Here is a 22,797-nt window from a genome sequence, read left to right as displayed (position 1 = left end):
ACATTTCTCACACTCAAACTCAGACTATTGCAAATTAAGTGCTTAAAAGAACACTTCATTTAAGTCATTTGAGGCAAGGTTGGAACATACTTCATTATTTACTGGATCAAGTCTTTAATTTTTTGTGATGTGTTAGAAATATTAAACTTTTATCCTGACAAAAAAAAAATGAATTTTCCAAATTTTACTCTACCTGTTAAAAAAATGTTGCTATACCAACAATTTATACCCTATAACACCAACCCTGAACTTCTGCATAAGAAGTCTTCTCACCATTGCCAAAAGCTTTAACACCTTTTTTTTGTTTGAAAATATCACTCAGACAAAATGCTGGCGCTGAAGCCTGGATTTCTTGTTACTGTTGTTGCTCCCTTACAAAGCAATAGTTAATAAAATATTTTCTGCAGTTCTTAGATGAAAGTAGTTTCTGTAAAAGCAGTTTGTGGGAGTCTGAAGCGTGATCAGTCTTGATAATCCAATAGTTCAGATGATGAAAGACACAGTTGTAAAACATACCCAGCCTCATCAAGAAATGAATCTTCTTCAAACCGGGATATTGTTACCCTGGTAACTGTGAATTCTGAGTAATGGGAATAAGGGACATTTCAGCTACTGCAGTTTATATAACTAACTTTTGTAAGGGAGGAGAAGGCCTTTCAGCAACTGTCCTGAGAGACTGGAAATGTGTAGGAATCAAATCCTGCGACAGAGGGATCAAAACACTACATATTACTTGAAACCAGGTTTCAAGAATAAACTGGGATACCAGAGGAACCCCAAGGCAATGGCCAGGTGAAAGAAATCCTGTCAAAGTCTCCATACCTGGTCCCATGAGATACTATCCTTAAGTGGTGGGAATGTCATGTGGCAGCCTTTCACGATTGGCATGTAAAGGACCTATTTCAAGCAGACCTGTATTATCTTGTGTTTCAGATGGCTTAGTTTTACAAAATAAGGCTCTTTGCATTGGGGTTAACCTAAAACTTAAAATGCAGGGTTGTGGGTAAGGATGTGAAGCCAGTTCCACCAGTCATAGAAATTCAGGATTGATCCAATTTCAGGGTCACTTAAATCCTTCTCCAACTATGACAAGCTTAAGTTCTGTCACTGCTTACAATAAAAACTCTTTACCATGACACTCTGCTATTCACTTCACTTTCAGGAAGTCTGAAAAAACTTTGCTTATCCTTTCCTGTAGCAATGCATGGTATAGAGGTAACTAGATGTCGTGAGACTGAGCACATAAATCCTTACGTGACCACTGGCCTGCAATTGCATTAGGACAAGCATCTGTTAAATCAATGGACTAATATTTCCAAAAAAAAATATTTCCTTATGGCACCTACCTTCTGGGGGTGGCTGAATATACGGACATTTCTGTGCTTCTAAGAGCTCGTTATAACCATAGTCAGTGATCTTCAGTACAAACCGGCCATCCACAACACAGTTACGAGACTTGAGACGTCCATGGGCAAAATCTCGGTGATGCAAATACCTAATTCCCTATGAAACACAGAAAAAAAAATGAGGCTGTTCCTTAAGAATTATAATATCTGTCAGCATTCAGAGACACCAAGCCAAATTGTCACCTTGGCTGGCATCAAATAGAGCACTGACTCTATGTCAAATGCAGTGCTGATCAGCCCAAGAAACTGTGGGAAAAGTTCAGAAATGGATTAGGAACAAGAATTGGGCTATCTGCACCTTAAAGCAGTACTGGAAAGGACTGGCACCTTTAGGAACAGTCAGATGCCTCCCTCTGTAGCCCTAGGACTCATTGTACTCAGAGTTTGTACTTTTAGACAAGGTTAAGAAGGCGGGCACAAGTGGTACCCAACGGTTAGGTCAAGGGAAGCTATTAAGTGTTGGATGCCCTTACCCAGCTACCTCAAGGAAGATCAGAAGGTGGATCATGGGCTGTAAGAATGATTCTGGCAGTCTATCCTCTGCAGGCCACCTGTCTCAGGTTGGTAGTTCTCCATCAGGGGATGAAAACACATGGACATGATTGGAAGTGTGTGAACACTCTTCTAAAGTGACCATACATGTAGCCATCCTGTGACAGGGGATGGCTACAGTTTGCTCCTATACTGGATGCATTTCTGATTTATGACAAGGAAGGGCCTTTGGAAAGTATGAATTTGTCACCAAATTCATTGTTCTAGGTGATCAGTTCTAGCCTGATGTCTAGTTTTAACTTCTCATCCTGCTGTGTGGATGTAGTCCTTTTACCCTCAATAGTGCTTGTCTCAGATGGTAACAAAACAAGATCAAGAGGTCTCCATTAAAGACCCTGTATATCAGTATAATTACATTCACATTGGGTTTCCCTGCATTACTATAAAAATCCTAAGTCCTGGATGAAATATTTATCTCAATATAAAAGTCACATGCAGGTCACGCCTCAGCAGGAGCAACGGATTTACTTTAATTAGATCCATCACGAGAGAGGACTTGAACATCCAGTCCAGTTTCATATCTTCGTTTCTCAGCAAGTCCTCCAGGCTTCCTCGGGTGCAGTACTCCGTCACTATGGCAAAGATGCCGCAGTCCAAGAAAAAGCCCAGGAACAGATTCACATTTTCATGACGCAGATCTTTCATCTGAAACAAGACAGTGCATCACAGCGAGACCAAGTCAGCCAGATATCTGCTCAGCAGCGTCTTTATATCATTAGAAGTCCTCACAATTCCTGTACTCCCAGTCTTTCACATGAGGTTGGGGAAGCAAACAATGTCTTTACTGCTTACTTTCAGCTCTCCTACCCTCTTTTTGAGCTTTGCTTTTCTTAGTCTAACCATTAAGACAAAGAAAACAAGATAGCAAATGCAAATTGAACAGAAATTTGCTTTTCTTTAGACACGGTACATTGGATCTTTCACTAGGACAAAACAGCTTTGCTGGGGTAAATTGAGTTCAGCATGTGGAGTCTTGCTCCAGCTCTGGTCTGATCTGGAAGGCAATACCATGCCTGGAGGATCCAAAGTCATCTATTCATGGTGCCTTTGGAGACATGCCCTGGTAAATTTTTTATATTTATATGCATAAAAATGCCACTCCTATGTTAATGGTAGCTGCCAACAACTAGTGGCCTTGAATTTGGAAAATAAATGTATTTGCTTGTCATTTAGTAATGATAATAAAATCGAAGACTAAAAGTAAACTTCTAACCGTTATCTTAGTGGAGACACAAAGCAAATCCTGGAGAAATGCACAACAAAGTCTGTGTCACACTCTTAGGCAGTCAACAAACAACACATGAAAATAGCTCCCGGTGCATCATCCTGCCCCCCAGACAACGTCACTTAGAGGACTCATTGTACACTCAGCATTGCACCCGCTTTGAAGTGTCAGGTCCAGAGTGGTGCTTTGCACGCTGCTGACTCTGACACATGGGTCATTGGTAAGTTTGTCAGATGCAATCGTGCATGGTCCATTCCACCAGATTTCACTGGGCAAGAGTCATTGGCAGTCATGGTGCGTGATTCAATGGATAAACAGGAGACAAGGAGAATAAAAATTCCCTTCAGTCACAAAGGTCCCCCGAGCAACCTTCCCTCCACATGCCCATCCCCTGTTCCTACCTTCCTCAAGATGCTGGTGGAGCTTTTCCGCAGTTTGTGAACTGCTCCGGTCTCAAATTTTTTCAGCCACACCCAGTCTCCCTGTTCACAATACAGGTGAGTGAATGACAGAGCGAACCTCTGAGCAGCAGCTAACATTGGGACCTAGGTCTGAATTCCAGATCCTGGACTTTGAAAGTGGTTGGGGGTTTTCAATGTTCTTGGCAGTAGATTAATTCTATACTGCATCAAAATAAGAATATCCACAGGAAACCCTCAAAAAATGGGGCAAGGCAGGACCTTCACCTGGCTCAGAACTTCATACCTGGAATGTGTATCAGTATCTGATAAACAATGATAAATTGATTAAAAAGGAAAGCGACTCTGTCCAGAGCTTTTTTCTGGCACTAATGATCCAGTTTATTTTGCTCCTTTTCAGGAAAGATTGCCATGCCATTTTTTCAAAAAGCTGTGTTTTTAGGAAAGAACTGATGGATGGGGTGAGTTTTCTTGGCCATTGCCTCTGCTTAAACTCTATACAGTCCTATTGGCACAAAGGGGAATTTGATGGCCTTTATTCTGTGTATTTGCATCCTGTCTTGTAAGAAAGGTCCTTATTAGAGATGTCACCACCTCAGGGCTCTATCTTGTAAGAAAGGTTCTTCACAGTGCCTTTAGGTGGGGACATCTCTAACAGGGACCAGACCTGGCCACACTACATAGGGATGTTGAACACCACCACCCCACGTGACTCCAAGTGTCAGAGTGAAGGTTGGGATAGAGTCACCTTAAGCACTGGTAAGTCCATGCTTGGGAGTGACTTGTTTTCACCCTCAGGTTCTATCAGCAGTACTCACATCCTGGGACCTACAGTACTGCAGTCCAAGACTTTCTCCACTTGAGCAGCTCAGTGAACTGAAGCAGTGGGAGAAGGTTGTATGAGGTCCCTACCTACCTCATACAAAGCCACGTTGGAGGTTTCGTGGGTGGCAGGTGTGCTTTTCAAGGACAAGGAGCGGGTTACGGATTTCAGACTTCTGCCTTCGGCTGCTACGCTGTTTGCATCAGTTAGACTGTCCAAGGTCAGCCTCTGGAAGACAAGGAAAGCAGGTGCAAGACATTTAAGACCTCTGGATGTAAACCTCCACTCCAGCTCTGCCTCGGGCCGTACGTTTCACCCACATTAGCAACCTCCCAAACCTCTCAAACTTCCCATCTCACCTCTCTGAATAGCTCTAAAAGGCTCATAAGGTTGATCCTCTTTAGTACCTTGAAACACTACAGCAGCACTTCAGGTGTTGGAAATGCCGTGGCTTGGGGGAGACACCAGAGGAGGCAGGTGACTCTCTGAGCAGGGCACAGGGAAGTGTCTCCTCTGGCATAGACAAGAAGTCTGTATCTGTGCCAGTGACTTAGGCAAAGGGATTGCTGCACAGCAGTCCTTATTGTTGGCATGGTCCTGGGCATGGCTCTGGCGTGTGCCAAATCACATTCCCCCAGGAGATCCCCTGCTCTGGGCAGGAGCCAGCACAGGTTCCTGATAAGTAGTTGAGATGCAGACACTTTATATTAGAGGATAAGACAGTTTATCTATACGGGCATGAAATGCGCCATCCAACCTCAAGAACAAAGAACAAGCCCTGGCTGTTAGAATAAACACAACCAAGGGTACTATTTTACATCAACATGACAGCTCTGACACTGCATGTGCATCTAATCTGAGACTCAAAAAACCACTCAGCATATGTGAAATTTTCTGATATGCAGGGGAAAATGAGGCATGGAGAAGTGAATGACCTTCCCAGAGCTTCATGGGTATGAAAATACCACACAGCAAACCTGTCTTCGAGTGTCCCACCAGATTACTTCCATGAGTGGGAGGACTTACCTTTTTATGTAGCTCTGGGTTGATGAATACAAGGTCATCCATGGTCAGTATTATCTTGTTAGGTCCCCTGAATAGCTGTCTGTTCAAGATACTATGCCTGGGAGATTTAGAGAATCATGGTTATAATTTTTAGGTAGGTAACCAGTTTACACCACCTCTGAGTCCCCCACATCTGGATTCCCTGCAGTATAAGGAAAGTGCAGCATGTGGTGTGGCAGCAGGGATGGACGTGGGTGAAAGCAGTAGGCAAACCATGATGCCCTGACTTGTATTGAAATCCCCTGAGTCGAACAGCAAAGGTTATCGAATTCACAGACTACAAAAGCTATAATCTCAAAGGGTCTCACCACAAGTAGACATCTTGAGTCAATCTGGTTATAAATATGAATTGGGTGTGTATGTGTTGCATACTTTGTTTTGCTTGGTTTTATTTTTCATATGCCCAGTAACAGAATCAACCAGGTTGCAAGAGACCTCTGGGATCATCGAGCCCAACCATTGCCCTGACCACCACCATGTCAACTAGACCATGGCACTAAGTGCCATGGCCAGTCTTTTCTTAAACACATCCAGAGATGGTGACTCCACCACCTCCCTGGGCAGCCCCTTCCAATGGCTAATGACATTAGAACAGTCATTCTCCATTAGGAGAGAATAATAGGTTTTATTAGACTGGTCAACCTGGCTGGTGAGCAAACAGCTCTCAGGCACACCAGCCTTTCTTAGGGACTGAAACTGAACCATGGATAATTTATTAAAGCTGCCTGGACACAAGTCACCACCAAAATGTACTGGCTGAATCTCTATATCGTAGCATGGTGCAGTATGAAGAACACAGCAAGATGCCCCCTTGTAATGCCTGCAAGCTCATACAGAGCGAAAAGCTACAGGGGATGAACAATTTGGCATGAATGGCATAGTGGGATGCAGTGTGGAGGTCTTGGAAGCAGTATTGCTGAGCCAGTGCTGTTCCATCTTGGCCAGGAGTAATTAGATCAAGAAGACTGTGCTGATTCAGATCTACTTCTTCCAGGACCTGAGCCAGATGGGATGTTTATCACGCACTATGTAACACAGGACAAATGTGCTTCTGGCATCTCCACAGGATGCTGCTGCTTGTTTTCCAAGGGATGACTCTCTACACTCTTTGATAGGCTACCAGATTTTCAGAATTGCCATGGGCGGGAGAGAAAATTCAGTAGAATTATCAGACACTATCTGTTGCTTGCCTGCATCCTGCTACTTGCCCAGCTTCTCTTGAATTTGAAAGGCAAAAGAAACCACAACGAGAAATGGTGCACTGTCAAGGACTACGTGTTCATGGGAGAGTTCAAACAGGCTTATGTCCACTTCATGCAAATCAATACGAAACATTCTAGGGTTTCATTGTCCGTTTTTAGCTGGGCTTCATCTGACACTAATACCCACCACATGGCCATTTTAGGGACTCAGGGAAGAGGCAGAAGTCACACACCATCATTTTGAACCCACTGTTTCAGCCGATGTCAAGGTCTAACACTGAGCAGAAAGCACACTGTATCTATGGGACAGTAAAAAACTCATCAAACAGGAAACGGAAAAGGAAAGCTACCCCATTGCCCCCAACATCACGTTTTTTGTTCGATGAACTTTGCTTATGCTACAGCAGACATCTGATCTGCACATGAGTAAGACTTTTCCTGATGAGGTGGGCAATAGGGTGTCTTTTGCTAACTGTACTGTAGGAGGAATCCACTTCACAAAACATCCCCAGATCACCACGATTTCCTTGTGTGTACCACTAGAGACAATTTAGAAGAGCACAGACAACTTTTTTGAGTTCATAGGGAGCCTTAAACATATAACCACAGGCATCACCTGAGATGATTTTTTATAATCTTTCTCTAACCACTTGTCCCAAGCCACCCAACTCAGCTTTATATGAAAAATCTCATCACTTATGTACTTTTCACCTGTCCTCCTGAAAACCTTGTTTAGTCAATCACATCCTCTCCCCCAAGCACAGAGGAAAGCACCCCTCTGCCTAAAGCAAAGTACAGAGAGTGGAGTGACTCATTTAAGGTCATGCAGCAAATCCCTGGCAGACCTAAGAACAGAGCTCCCACATTTGAACTCAGACAATGCTGTCGTTTAAATTTAGTTCCAGACATGCCCTTCCTTAACATAAATCATTGTCTGAGTCATCCTAGGCATTTTTTTTTCCTTGCAGATGGCCATACATCTTTACTCATGACTGAGCCTTCCCAAGCACAGTCTGGTACTTGTGGAACAGCTTACAAGTAGAGTAGGAAGAAAGATTGTCTTTTATTTACGCAATTGTAGAGGCTGGTGGCCAAGGAATAGAGCAGGATAAAGTGCGGGCGGATGGAGGCAACCTCCTCAGTGCCTGCAATTAGGAGCTATCAGAAGCAGCTGTGTGTTATAAGCATGTGAACTGTTCGGGGTGTTGCTTGCTGGGTGGCCTTATATCATCTGGGTTTGGAGGGATGATTCAGGAGTGAAGAGACAACATGTTTTGGGATGATTTGAGAGGCAAAGCTGGATGGGACAATCCAGGAACCCTGCTCTGCTGAACTTACTGCTGCTGAGTAAATATGCCTTCTAATTTCAGTCTAATTTCAGTCTAATTTCAGTCATGCACCATGTAGACATCAATAATGAGAGACAGATTACTCCAGGGGCCAGTTTGGAGCAGATTACTTTAGGTTATGGCCATAGTGTCCTTGCCAAAGAGCAACCCATAACTCCTGGACCAACCAGTCCATGCTGGCTCATGTCCACCTTGGATATAGCGTCAGAACACAAGTGTGACCAATGCAATTGCTAGAAATTGCCCCTTCCCCAGCAGACTACTTCATTTGCTCCAAAGATCCCATGCCCAGACCAATATATATGCAATGTGAATGACCAGGGAGTTGGACTCCAGTTCAAAACAGGGAGTGAATCAGCTTGGTAATAAAGAGGTATGCTAATAAATTGCTCCAAACCCCCTCCAGAGATATTCTCTCTCTCTTTAGTACATGGAGAATGTAAAGAGAGTCAGCCTAGGTGCTTCATAGGAAACATAATTGTATTAGAGACAGAAATCCAGGAAAGAATGGTCTGGAATTAGAAAAAAGACCTTTAACATGGCAGCCCACTCAGTCTCCACCCTGGTGTTCTTAAAGCAGATTCGTGTCGTTGGTTTGTACAGCGCACTTTGCAATTCCAAAGTGATAATCACCTTCCTAATGCTTCAGAGCCATCATCCAGCTAATCCTTCCGCCAACCGATTGCAACATTCTTCCAAACCTGACCTGGATTAAGGGTAAAATGGCTCCTCCTGAGACTGCAGAACCAATGCCCGCAGCACTCAAGACACTATCACTTAATAAAGTGAAGAGATATGTGGATGGAGATCAAAGCCCACAATCAAACCCGCTATGTGTTCCCATGGACCAAAGTGCTGGTTAAAGCGCAAGTCTCCCACAGAAGATAAAAGTGCCACCAAATCACATAAGCGCTGCAATTCTCACCTGATGAGAGAAGCCAGGCCCAACGCACAGAGCACCAGGGCAAACATCAGCATTAATCCCAAAATTATGACTGTAGGCTCAATCCCTGTGCAAAGAGGGGAAAAGAATCAGTGAATTAGAAAAACCCTTTGATTTAGGCAATAATATTGAAAATACCAGTATCAGACCATTAGACTACAAAGTCAAATATTCAGCCGGGAGAATGCTGGAAGACAATCTTTATGCGATGTTAATTTCTGAATACACAAATACTTACTGACTTTATTTACACGAGACTGCAACTACTTTAATTATTTATTTCCATGCACCTTTTTTTCTATACCAGATCTAGAGCCCTGGATCAGTGGAAAAATAGTATTTCTCCAAGTAAATAAAGACTGGACTCTCAGGGAAGAATTACGTTTTAGAGGCAGCTTCTGCAAATTTCGTAACTTTTGAACATTTGACCCTCTTCTCTCCAGGAACTGAAACACTGAAAAAGTTTTATCATGTGGCACCAAACTGACGGCCAGCATGAGTCACCAGCCCATCTGGGATTTTTCATTCCCTGCTACAGATTTCTAATGCTGAAAAGAGCAGAAGAGAAGGAGGAGAAGGTCGATGTTTTCCTCAACGAGCCCATTGACAGAAAGTACTGGAGACACACTTTGCTCATGAGTGTCTTTGCTGGAGAGCTAAGGAAGTCTGACATGAGTGGATGAGCTAAATTCCAGTGGGAACTTTGCTGTCTCTGTCTCTTCTGTCTTCTGTTTATTTCTATTTTATTCTGTCTGTATTGAGAGATCCTTAAACACAAACAAGCATGAAGAAATTTGGGTTGATAAAGAGTTCATAACTCTATGTCATGCTTGCACCTAAATCACAGGCCTTTTTGCAAGCACTGAAACTTAGAGCTTCCCAGTGAAAGCTGCAGGCATTTTTGAAAATTGGTGTCCTTCTCAGGAACAGACAGAGCATTTTAGCTGAAATTTTCCTGCTGGGTTCGGACTCACTTTCTGCTTCAGCCCAGGGCCCCAGTCCCTGATTGTCCTCAGGCATACACTGGCACAGGTCTCACAGAGAAGCTGTGGATGCCCCCTCCCTGGCACTGTTCAAGGCCAGGCTGGATGGGGCTTGGAGCAACCTGATCTAGTGAAAGATGTCCCTGCCCGTGGCAGGGGGTTTGGACCTGGATGATCTTTAAAGGTCCCTTCCAACTCAAACCATTCTGTAATTCTATGATACTATGATTCTATATAAGAAGTCACTCTGCTTTCATGCTCCAGCCTGGAACTAGCCCTGTATACCTCCATCTGAGAAGAAATCTGGGCACAGTAGAGTGGATACCTCACACCCATGTCTCCACCTTGCAGACAGTGTGGATGTAGACCAAGGTTTCACTCCATCAAACTGCAATGGAGACACAGTCAGCTTTCTCCAGGAGGTGCTCACCTTGAATACAGGAATGAGCAAGACCACACCATGCTGGCCTGGAGGTCAGGGTTTGTTCTTCATGCATGGACAAAGTCACAGTGTTACGGTCCCTGTAAGAGCAGGTGAGAGCAACCTGATGTTCATCTCTAGGAGGCAAGGGACTGCCAAAGATGTGTCTCCCTCCAGAAGGGCTGGTGTGAGTGTGAAGCCAGAACACATCCCATAAAGGTCTTGCACAATGCTAGATCCATGGAAGAGGAGGGAAATCTCTCTTCTTTGCATAGCCTTCTAACATTTTCAGAGACAATCTGTAACCCAGACCACAATGTGGTAGGAATAATGAGGAGTCCATTAATGCTCCCTTCTGTATTCAATCGAGGTTTTTTTTTACTGGTGCTGTCTCCTGAGCTTCCTCGGGTAGCCCCCAGAGACTCCGCTGTTTGAACAAATCTCCTTTGAGAAAGAGCCTCAGAGAAATTCTTTAGGTTACTAGCATTGCATTTTTCAACCCACAAGTGCTTGACCATACTTTAAAGGACTCTAAGGCAACATGGTACTTGAAAGGCATTGCAGAAAACCGAGGAATAGCAAAGGATCTCTCCCTGATCATGATCTTTGCTCCAAGTATGGGCACTGTTACCCATCATGACGTGAGGTCTCTTCCACAGCTGGAAAATATCCAAGTCCAATTTTATTCACTGAAACAGCATCTGATAAGCTGAGAGCAAAAGCTGGTTGGAGCACAAAATTCACTGGGGTGAACAAGAGATAGTAAAAGTACAGGAGAAGTGAAAAATAAACACCCAGATAAACAAACCCTAGGGAACAGGAGATAGTGAAAGCAATACCAAAGACCAGAGCCCTCATGTCACTGATGGATGGGCCATTGCAGGAATGAGGCAAAGCCTTGAGGAAGCTCAACCAGAACTTTACAACTAATCGGAAGTGAAAGCAAGGTTATCATGGGCTCATGGGAAAGAGCAGACTTATGGCATACTTGAGGAGACTTGTGAGATTGTGTTAAACTCCTTAGGGGATGCTTTAAGGGGACTGGGGGAGTATATGAAATTTCTTATGGGTTGTTTAAAGGAAGGGGAAAAATGGGGAAAGGGATTGATGGGCATGAGTTGTGGAGGCTCAAACAACACATAAGCATGTTGTGCATTTTTCCAGCCAAACCTTCCCCCTGATCATCAAAATCTGTCCTACCTTCTTCTTAACCCTTATTCCTCATTTTTTTTTTTCCTGGCTGAGTGTGCTCTCTGCCTGCGTGTGATGTTTGTAGACTTCACGTCAACCCAACCAACAGGTAAGATAAGAAGTCCTGGAGCCTGCAGCCCATGAGAGACCATAAGTCTGGAGACCAGCTCCTGCAGAGGCCAGAGGGTTTGAGAGACGGCTATGGGGGAATTACAGGTTTGGACCACCTACCAGAGGATGCATTTGTGTTTGTGCAGGACCTGGGGTTATGAGATCTGGTAGCAAGCTTGGAGCCTGATTAAGTGGTGCATAAGAATATGATCAGGCCATTTGTGTTGTCCCATGTTTTGGCAATGCTGGTTGAGGGTACTGGTGCCTGTAAAAACATTGCTCTCCTATATGTCTAGCAGCTTCACATCCACCACCCCCTCCAACCCTAACTCCATACAAAAGCCAGACTGAGGCCTGGATTTAATTCTAGTCATAAAACTCAGTCTCTGAAATATCAGCAATAATAATTAATTACCGCCTCACTGACAAATGCCTAGAGTTTTATGCTTTTGCAAAGGTGTGAACATAAAATCTGATCTCTCCAAAAATCAGTGGGATTTTTCCATTGACTGCAATGGGATGCTAAATTGCTACGCTGTTCCTAGTGGCAGTGCAAAATTAGATATATGGTAGCATTGTATTTGTCTCTTCTATAGCTTGCCAGCTGCTGTAAGATGAGTATATCTCTAATTTCCATGGAGCGACACTGATTTAAACCAGCTATGGCTGAGCCAAGGGGAATGTTTTTCTCAGCTACTGAAAGAAATATTCTGTAGATGTGGTTAATGCTGTCTCTTTAAGTCATATCCTGGAGCAGTAGGAGTAAATGCTTAGTATTATAAGTAAATATGTCAAGTGGAGGCTAAGTATCCTACCCTGAGATTTTGGCTTTCCTGTGGACTTTAAAACTGCACCACAGTTGCCTCAAACTAAAAACAATAAGTAAAACCAGTGCCCAGTCTCACAAACCTGGGAAGCAGCACAGATATCTCTGCCCCTAAGTCTTCAATTACCACCTCTGTTGTCTACAGTAACTCAAATTATTTTGAGTAATGATTATAATCTTTTCTTGATGAGGTGAGTCTGATGATCCTTAAAGCTGCGTAGCTAACTGGGTAAAGAAGCTGGGGTTAACCAGGAGAGTGAGAGCATCTGTTGTTGCGCAGCTCTCTTAGGCCGTCTTCAACGCAAATCCTCTTAGTGCCCTTGTCCCTCAGAAGGACAGGGACACAGTGCTGTCTGGAGCCTCTGGCATATATTGATTGCTAATAAAATAGGCAGATGTTGACTGTTAGACCTGGAAAAGTCTTTCCAGCACACAACAGTAGCAACAACCTTATTGACCTAACAAGCAATAAAAGTCTTATAGATCAATACTGGGATCTCTATAGGACTTCCATAACAAAACGCATGATGACTGGTCATATTTATATGAATTTCTTGAGTTTAAGGTTTTCTCTTTGGGGTGTTCTCCCTTAGAGTAAGAGGAAAGATTAAATAAATAAGTATGGACCCAATGCCATTTGACCCTATTTTTTTGTCTTTCTTACCTCCATCGCAGAGAATATCTGGATCAAACCAACAGCTGGCATCTGGCTGGGGTGGGTCTCCGCTGGGAAAGTGGATGTCCCGGTCTAGGGACTTCACAGAGTCTGAAGACATGTCCAGCAAGTGGGTCGGGAGGAGCTCGTTCCCATGACCATCTGTGTCCAGTATCACATAGTTGCTCAGCCCCTTCCCACAGTTGTCTGTCTCTACCTGGTGACTAAATCCAGGGAAACTGAGGTTTTTTGTGTTCTCAGCTATGTTAGCTCCTGAGACTCTGGTTCCTTTCTTCCGAGCACTGTCTATAGCCATTGCCATGAAGTAAATGGCATCATAGATTGTTCCAAAGAGTGGAGAAACCTAAAAATACAGGAGAAATTGAGGTCAGGATATACCACTTCCAATCTCTGTCTTGAAATCTGTGGCAAAACATGTCCCACTGGCTAAGTTGTGAACTCAAGAACTGAGACACCTGAGCATCAAGGCTCAGAGAGTAATGTGTTTGAAGAATCTTAGGTTGAAGGTAGCTCTGGATAGACCCAGTATACGTGTGACTTTGAATATCTGTCTTTTCTTATGGTTGCTCCCCAAAGTCTACCTTAAAATATTTTTAAAACCACGTAAAATTGCTTTATCACGGGAAGAGCCAAGACTGAGCCTGATGTTCAGCTGGCATTTTGTCACGGCCTGTCTCAAAGCACTGTGCTAAAACATCTTCCACAAATAGAAGATCAAAGCCAGAGGCTCACCTCCCTACTCAGGTGGGAAAAATGTCATGCCCAAAGGATCAGTCCTCTCTGTCAGAACATTGTTTATTCCTAAGATGTAAAAGCCACAAAGAAGAGTCACAGCAAACTCATTCTCTGGGGTACCAGAACCTTTCCTTCTTGCATTGCTCCCTTCTGCACCAGACTTGACTCGGGAACCTATAACTTTACCCTACCCTAAAAAGACACACGGTGACTTTTGCAATCACACGGTCATTGACAGTTGGTAGGTGAAGAGAGATTATAGCCATATACTTGTGATAAAATGAGGAGTGCTGTTGGGAGCCATAGAATTTGACATCTGTGGTGGGATTCATTGACTGGATGTAGAAACTTACAGTGAAGAACTAAACTCAATATAGTTAATCTGGTCTCTCATTATAGTGACGGGAAAGAAATTAATGCTTTCAAGGCATGACTCATCTCCTCCTAAAGTAGACATCCATGCAGATCTGATAAATCATGCTTAAAAGTACTTATAATTTTTTTGAAGATCATAGCGAGATTTGAAGATTAGTTCATCTGAATCCTGCATCTCTTCACCCATATGACAGACTCCCCAATTCTTCTTGTGATGTCTACAAGGTAGCAACTGATTTGTTTTTTTATAGGCTACTGGTGACGTTTAGATAAATGTGCTAACAAAGAATAACTTTGACTATAGTGCTAAGAAGAATGAGGCAGCAATGATCCTAAGCATTTCCCTCTACAAACATTCAGTTTTGTTTGTCTGTCACATCCCCCGCAAATTCTCAGGCATGTGGACATCTTATTTTGGTGCCTTACAGACTCCATGGACTTTATCCACCTTAGGAGACACCTCTTCTTGGGTCTACTGCAGTTAGCACGTAGCAAACCAAATCTGAGAGTCTCAGAGACAACCCCTTTCTCTTGAATTCCCAGAATGGTCTGGCAGTAGATTGAGTTAGATTGCCAGACATCCAGGAGAAATGTTCTTTCCAAATGAATGCAGACCACATCCAACTCTCACCATATTTTTCTCAAAATAAAATCACACAGTCTGGGTTGTCTCTCCCCTGTACTTTCTCTATAACTATTGCTTGTCCCATGTCTCCTGTTGCCAGGACCCTGAGAAGCCCAAGAGAAAGAATATTTACCTGGGTGGCTTCCAAATCCACGATTATTTCACCACTTTCTTTAGCTTTGCTGAATGCATCATAGAAAGTCCTTTCTCCTGACTCCAGTGTGATAGTCAGCACTGCATCATATGCTTCCTGGAGCTTGCTGTCATTATCAAAGACGTTGAATGAGATGTTTTGGTAAGGAAGACTGTACAGTAAAGTGTCGTATGGAACAAAGACGTATCTTCCATCTGCTAGTCCCATTTCCAGAGCTTTTGTGAGTAAGGTGGCCTGTTCCTCCCCTCCAAGGAGCACAGAATGCATGCACAGGATTATAACTGAAACGCAAGGATCACAGACAGTGGTGTTAATCCATTTGGGGTTTTCATAGAATCATAGAATCGTTTTGGTTGGAAAGGACCTCTAGGATCACCAAGTCCAACCGTTAACCTAACACTACAAAGTCCACCACTAAACCGTGTCCCTAAGCACCACATCTATTTGTCTTTTAAATACCTCCAGGGGTGGTAAGGGGCAATGGGCACAAGCTGAAACATGGGAAGTTCCATCTCAATATGAGGAAAAGCTTCTTTCCTTTGAGGGTGCCAGAGCCCTGGAACAGGCTGCCCAGGGAGGGTGGGGAGTCTCCTTCTCTGGAGATGTTCAAAACCCGCCTGGACGCAACCCTGTGCAACGTGCTCTGGGTGACCGTGCTTTGGCAGGGGGTTGGACTAGATGATCTCCAGAGGTCCCTTCCAACCCCAACCAGTCTGTGATTCTGTGATGGTGACTCCACCACTTCCCTGGGCAGCCTGTTCGACTGCTTGACAACCCTTTCAGTGAAGAAATTTTTCCTGATATCCAATCTAAACCTTCCCTGGCACAACTTGTGGCTGTTTCTTCTCTTCATATCATTTGTTATATAGGAGAAGAGACCGAGCCCCACTTCGCTACAACTTCCTTTCAGGTACTTGTAACACAAGTTTCAACACAAAATAGCCCCTTCCCCACCAATAAAAGAGCTGTCTGAGCTGCTGTATCAGGCCAGACTCTAATGGTCCTCCATCAGCATTATGTGCTGAGGAAGTTGGGAGCTACACCAATTTTGTTCAGACTCTGGGGGTCTGCAACTTCTAGCGCAGGAGGCTGTGAGCATTACCCATTCCTGGAGCCTTACAGAAGTAGGAGTGTAGATAAATTTTGACAAAAGTGAGGCACAGGCTAACATGATGGGTAGTCATGGTCACTGTTGTCCTTGACTGAGAGACATGAGCTTTCCCTTTGTATGCCCTGAGCTGACAGACACCACACAGTTGTTAGCAGTGCCCAAGCTCCACCCATTCACTCTGTCACCATATACACAGATCTTAGGTTGGGCACTATGTTGTGTTTCAACATCTGGTCCATGCTTGGCTATCCCAGAGTCTATGTCTTTGCTTGCAAAATGCCATGGGTCAAAGCCCCCATACCTGGTGGGAAGATCTGAAATAGAGGTGTATCTGTTTAACAGGCTTTCCATGGAGCTTGCTGGCCCTTCAGGAAAGGAAGCCCTCCTGATCTGTCCTCCAAGGCAGCATTTCAAAACTCAGTCAGTGAGCGGAGCAAAGTAGGGCAATGATGGGAAGGAAATTTGCAAAGAAGACCTGCCTGTTACTAACCCAGGAGGGAGCAGGATCTCTAGAGTAGCAGTGGTCTCTCCTTAGGAGGAAAAGTATCCTTGGCAAAGTAGAAGTGAAAGGCAACAAGAGCCTTTTCAGGTTGCTGAATGGGTACTTCTAGGCAGTGATTCATCCCATACTATATCAGAGAGCTTAAGCTGGTCAGATGAATCATGTTTGAAGAGGAACTGGTTCTCTCCATTGATTAGGAAAGGAGCCCATCATCTCTAACTCACATGGAGAGCTGTGTTGGTGATGAGATGAACCCACCCAAGGTGGATTTGGTCTCAAGTATAGATTTGAGCACCGATAAAACTCCAAGTTAGACAGCACCTTGCTACCTTTGTTAGTCATAGAATCATAGTATCATTTTGGTTGGTCTTTGCTTGGTCTTTGGCATAAAAGTCAGTCTTAGTGAAAATGCATCCTCATCTGGATTCACAGTGCTGACTACAGAGGTGTACATCCAGGATCAGAGCTCCATCACAGACTTCCTAACAAGGTTCTGAACTAGAAAAACATGACATTCCCCCCACATTTTCTCAAGATAAAACAGATCATTCTTTACTACATGTGTTGTACATCAACAAGGGCCTTTTCACTGCTTTAGTAGGTGGTGTATAACACTGGATTTCACTTCTAATACCTTCACTGAACACAGGTAACAAGGACACAGCATCAAAGCACGAGATTTTTGATAATCCATAATCCAAAACACCATAAATATAAAACCTTCCTATAAAGCCCTCTCTACACTTGACAGGGTCAAGTACAGACACCCGTCTACTAAATATTATTTTTTCAGACAAGCTGGACCCAATATTTCATGCTGTAGAAGACTATTTTGCCCTATCTTCATCACATACAAAATGCCAAACATTCTTTTACGTGCAGCCGTGGCTCCATTAGGGTCAGAGATGAAATTGTGCTTGACTTAAATGACTTCAAAATTTCATTCTCTGAGCTATGCTCATTGGATAACAATGTAGTCTTACCCTGGAGAAAATAAAAAAAAAAAAAAGGAAGCACTTACTTCTAATGCCATCAACTTCTTTAATCTCATTCCAGGTGTCTTCAATGCCTTTTTCTCCTTTATGGATGGATGTAACAATGCTTACAGGAAGCCTCTGGTCCCTGAGTGCACTTGCTAACTTGTTGGCTGTGTCCATCCAAATATCCTCATTGGAAGCAATGATGCCAACATTAGCCCAGTTAAAATATTTCATTACTGTAAACAGAACTCGAGTTGGAGAGGGCAGGGTCCTTGCAAACGTAGGGTGGTGGATTCTGGAATCCAGTTTATAATTGATGCACGTCCATGAGAAGATGGCTTTATTCCAGTTTTCTCCTAAAAGTGTAGCCACCTCACAGAAGCCAGGGTTCAGGGGGCCTATGAAAGCTGAGGAAAGTTTTCGAAAGCCCATAAAACTAAACAGAGCTCTTGATGTCTCACATTCTTCTTGTAGGACCACATAATCCAGCCTGTGGCCAAGATCTAGTGAAGGATCTCTGCTTATTCGTTCCACTGCTAACCTGGCAGCCACGTGGGGAAAGGCTTTGGAAAAGAAGGGGTCACAGTCCCAGGGTCCGAGTAGCCCAATTTTAAAAACAGAACTATGTGCTGGAGAGCAAAGTAGGATTATTCCCAACAGCAGCCACCAGAGAGCCTGGAAAAATGTCCTGAATGAATTTCCAGTGTTGAACTGATGCAATCTAATGTGCCTTGACAGCACCCAGAACAAGCTGTTAGGACACAGTAGGAGAAATGACATTGTTTTACAGGTGGGTGAACTCCAGAGATGAGTTCTTCAGGAAGCCAGGCAGTGCATTACTGGCTGCTGGAAGAAAAGTAGATTACTTTTGCCTTGCTGTACATGAATTTGTTCATTGCATGTAGATACAGTTGAGTCAGCCCAAATTACACAACAGTTCCCAAGGTGCAAGTCCATGAAGTACCAAAACGCAGGCAAGCGTCCAACCACTGTCAGTTAGACCTACCATAGCCCTTAAATTCACACTTATATAAACATTTTAAAATGCTTTGCAATATGTTCTGAAACCAGGCAGTGAAGACTGACTTCAATTTGTTTGCAGCAGTAAACACAACCTATGGATTCACTATGTGTTTTGGTTTTCGGAAGGATAAATCTCAAATCACACAAACACACGTATAAGAAAACAAAAAGATGAAATGTGCTGAGCCAGCAAATTTTGCCAATTCAAAATCCTCAGTGAGTTTTGAATATGAATCAGAGTCCATATATATATATAAGCACACACATATATACATATACTTAGAGATACATACGTATGTACATATGATTTTAAAACTTTCTGAAAAGGTCTTCCAGGGACAACTCAAGGCTGAGTCTCTTAAAGCCAGCAAAATGAAAGGTGGATAAACAGGTAATCACAAAGCGAGGGAATAGGAGGATTACGGTTTGCATTTAGATAAAGAACTGTTAAATAACTGTCAGAGCAAAAGCTTTGTGTTCACTTTTGGCTTAGAATATTCTTGGTTAAAGACTAGGAGCCACAGGTTTTTTGGGAATAACAACCTCACCCTTCACAGCCAGGCACAGAAATTGCAAACCCACAACAGCCTCCCCGTCATCCGCAGTGTCACCCTGTGGCTTAGAATATTTGCTGATCCACACAGGTTCATGCTCTAAAATTAGCAGGCCCCTTACACCAGCTTACCTGTTCATTACCGGAGAAGTATTTTTATCCTGGATCCTCAGCCACCGAGACATGCAATGCAGAGCACCTCAATGCAGTACGTGCTGTAAATGCACCCCCAGGTCCTCTAGCCTGATGGAGAGAGACCTCCAGAAGGAGCCACCCACCAGCGGAGCAGCTTCTCACTGGTGGCAGTGGCTGTCCTCGGACGTGGGTCCTGCCTCAAGGAGAGGCGATGCATGGTTAGCCTCCCCTGCAAGTGCGCTTGGGTGCCCACCTCCTTTCACTTCTTGCTTGCATGGGCCACTCCAACTGGATGGGTGCTCTGGGACCCTCCACGCCACGTCAAAAGCTTCCTGTGTCCCTTTTGGTGAGGGCCATCCTTCTCCTGCAGGTTTTCATGACTTGGGGTACATCCTCCTAAGCCCTTAGTTCCTCGATGAAGGTCTTGTAGAGATCCAAGGCTGCATCACTCTGAACCGCCTCCGTGCAGAGATGTACTCATACCTAACTTAGCAATTGTAGGGATGGCATCTTAAAGCTCTGCCCTTGGATTAGTGGGATTTAGCTCCTGGGATCTGCCCCTGCAAAACAGCTCCTTAAGTCTCTCTACACTGCAGCAGGGATAGCTCTTCTTCTGCTCTGTAAGCAGCAGAGACAAAGAGCTATTTTAGGTTTGGGGTAAGAAGAATATTTTATTTTGGGCTCTACCATCCTGCTGATGTGTTGCATTACCCTTTTCCCCATTTCTTCCTTGTACCCATCATGACACATAGAGATATTTATACTTGTATCAAAATCTTCTTGGTTATTTCCCCAGGTCCCCTAGATATCTGAGCCCTCCAATAACCCTCCCCACGCTCCCAGACACCTTCCTTCCCCAGTGGATCTGGCAATAAAACTCATTCTTGAGAGACTTCAATGTCTCCACACCTACCCTAGCTAGGAAGCCCCTTGTGATAATTTAGCTGAGCTCACAGGACCAGCACCTGTGGTCTAGAAGGAACCATTTATAATTCAACCTTTTAGCAGTATTAACTTCAAATACATCATATAAATTATACGCATCTCGTTAGTGTGTGTTCAAGAGCAGTTCTCTCTTCATGACTAATGATTATGGGAAGCCACAAAGCTTTTCAGATTCAGTGGGGAGAGCAGCTCTCACCCTTCATTTCATTAATTTCCTTTCATTCTTTGATTTCCTTGCACAGCCCAGACCCAGGAAGGTTCCTAGACACGTGCTTCATTGAAGACTGGTACAACTCAAGATGGTTATCAGGAATTACCAAATTACTTCACATTTGGAAAGTGCATAAAGGACACGCTAACGTCAAGCCTAAACTGAGAACGCTGCTTTGTGTGCTACTAGTGCATTAGGCTTTGACACTGGGTTTTGATCAAAGCATGAAATTAAATACAGTTTTTGAAGCTAAGAGTCTGATTTTTTTAATGGAACCTAAAAGTGTTATTTATCCCTACACAAATATACCAACATCTCTATCTATATATCATATGCTCACTGCTGTCTCACTTCTTCTGGTATCAACAATGGTACAGCACAGTTTAATTTCACTCAGGGGCAGTGGTTTCAAAGTCTCCTGGAGTAGCTGCAAAACTCCAGTGGTTCTTTTCTAGAGGATGTTTATAGCCTTAAAAACTCCTGTGTTGAAAAAAATGTGAGTCAGGCACCCAACAATGAAAGATTAAAAAATAAATGACTTGGAGGTCTATTTATTAGCATAATTACTCTGACCCTTAACAATGAATATTTTTTCATAGCCAAGTGGGTTGAAACGTTTATCACTTTCTCCCTTTTGTTCTGCTTCTTCTTTGGTGGTAAAAGAAAAGACCCTCCTGCAATCAAGTAATAACTGTGGCAGGAATCCACCCTCCATAAGAAAAGCTGGTTGTCCCAAATAGCCCTGCCATGTCTGTCCCATGCTTAGGGTACCCAGGACTGGGGATAACACTCCTACCTTTGCAAAACAAGCTCAGGTCCTGGCATCGCATGATTTGCCTCAGTAATAAACAAGCAACTCTGCCTCTGCAACTACCTGAAAGAAGGGTGTAGCAAGGTGGGTGTTGGTCTCCTCTCCCAGGTAACAAGTGATAGGATGAGAGGAAATGGCCTCGAGATGTGCCAGGGGAGGTTTAGATTGGATATCAGGAAAAATGTCTTCACCGAAAGGGTTGTCAAGCATTGGAACAGGCTGCCCAGGGCGGTGGTGGAGTCCCCATCCCTGAAGGGATTTAAAAGATGAGTAGATGTGGTGCTGAGGGACATGGGTTAGTGGTGGCCTTGGCAGTGCTGGGTTAATGGTTGGGCTTGATGGTCTTAAAGGTCCTTTCCAACCAAGACGATTCTATGATTCTATGAAGCAAGGTAAATAACGCAGCTGAGGGAAAAAAATGTTATTAAAGTGATTCATCTTGTTGGAATTAACATTAAAGTTTAAGACCTGGCATATGCCTCCAAACCTTGCTTTTTATCTCTCATCTTAAGCTCATCGTTACTGCAACCACCACATCATAGAGCAAAGATTCCTTTGTAACACTGTTATGTGCACACCATCAGATCAATTCCCAACACTCTGCCGTACTCACCGAAGCGAGCGAGACATGCGCGTATTACAGCCGTAACATTTCCCATGGGAAGGTTAAGCCACAGCTGTTTCGCTTTGCTTTAAATTTTTAGAGCAGAAGAGGGTGCTCTAACCTCTCGGTCTGACCTCCCACATCAGCCTGGCCACACAGCCTCCCAGGAGCTGCTGCTGCTCTGAGATCTTCAAGCGTCCTGGAAACAAAATGCTTTTTGTAACCAATTATACCAGAGGGTACCGCTGCATAAAGCTGATTTCTCTGGAAACCCTCTGCAGCCTGTTCCAGCTTGGCTCCTGGTCTGACTGTCCCTGCAGAAAAGTCTCGTATCTCCACTGATTATAGAGAAAATTGAGGGACAGCAGCATGGCAACGCTCATGTTAGCCTTTCTTCACGTCCTCAGGGCCTTAATTAAAAGCTCCAGCCTTGGAGGATCTACCAGGTTCCCACGTCTATTATACCAATTGTTAATTACCCTCAACATTAAAAATACCCACTTAATGTCTAGTGTGTCTGGCTTCAGCTTCCTGGAACTGGCTGTCACTCTGCCTTTGCCTGAGAAACAAAAAAACAGGAAGCACAAAAAATATCACCTCCCTGTAGACATTTGCACACCATAATTAGCTCACATCCTAGCCATCCTCTGAGTAAAATACATAAACAGCTCCTTAAGGCTTTAGCCATAGACCACGCTTTCAGGATTTCATCCTTGTAACACTCTTTTGACATTCATTTTTAATTTTCCTTCTCTTTGCTAAATTAGAAACAAGAACCACTAGTGAGCCTCACTCCTTAATGCTGCATATAGAGGTGATGGCACCTTTTACCACCTATTTG

At 43.7% G+C, this 22,797-nt stretch overlaps 1 protein-coding gene across 1 annotated transcript in view; it reads right to left on the bottom strand.

The window, feature by feature from the left end:
• GUCY2F (guanylate cyclase 2F, retinal) overlaps positions 1-19,390 on the bottom strand; it is a 39,860-nt gene extending 20,470 nt beyond the window's left edge. Inside the window, exons 1-10 of the mRNA XM_068395342.1 lie at positions 19,383-19,390; positions 17,716-18,296; positions 15,061-15,362; positions 13,181-13,535; positions 8,967-9,051; positions 5,452-5,548; positions 4,519-4,653; positions 3,585-3,665; positions 2,427-2,603; positions 1,347-1,503 (exon numbers count right to left, since the gene is read on the bottom strand). Of these exons, the coding sequence (XP_068251443.1) occupies positions 1,347-1,503; positions 2,427-2,603; positions 3,585-3,665; positions 4,519-4,653; positions 5,452-5,548; positions 8,967-9,051; positions 13,181-13,535; positions 15,061-15,362; positions 17,716-18,296; positions 19,383-19,390 (1,978 nt within the window). The remainder of the gene's footprint in view (positions 1-1,346; positions 1,504-2,426; positions 2,604-3,584; positions 3,666-4,518; positions 4,654-5,451; positions 5,549-8,966; positions 9,052-13,180; positions 13,536-15,060; positions 15,363-17,715; positions 18,297-19,382) is intronic.
• Between the last annotated feature and the right edge of the window lie 3,407 nt (positions 19,391-22,797).

The sequence above is a fragment of the Nyctibius grandis genome, chromosome 2, assembly GCF_013368605.1.
Source record: "Nyctibius grandis isolate bNycGra1 chromosome 2, bNycGra1.pri, whole genome shotgun sequence".
NCBI classification, from domain to species: domain Eukaryota; kingdom Metazoa; phylum Chordata; class Aves; order Nyctibiiformes; family Nyctibiidae; genus Nyctibius; species Nyctibius grandis.
This window is presented reverse-complemented; position numbering and strand designations above follow the sequence as displayed.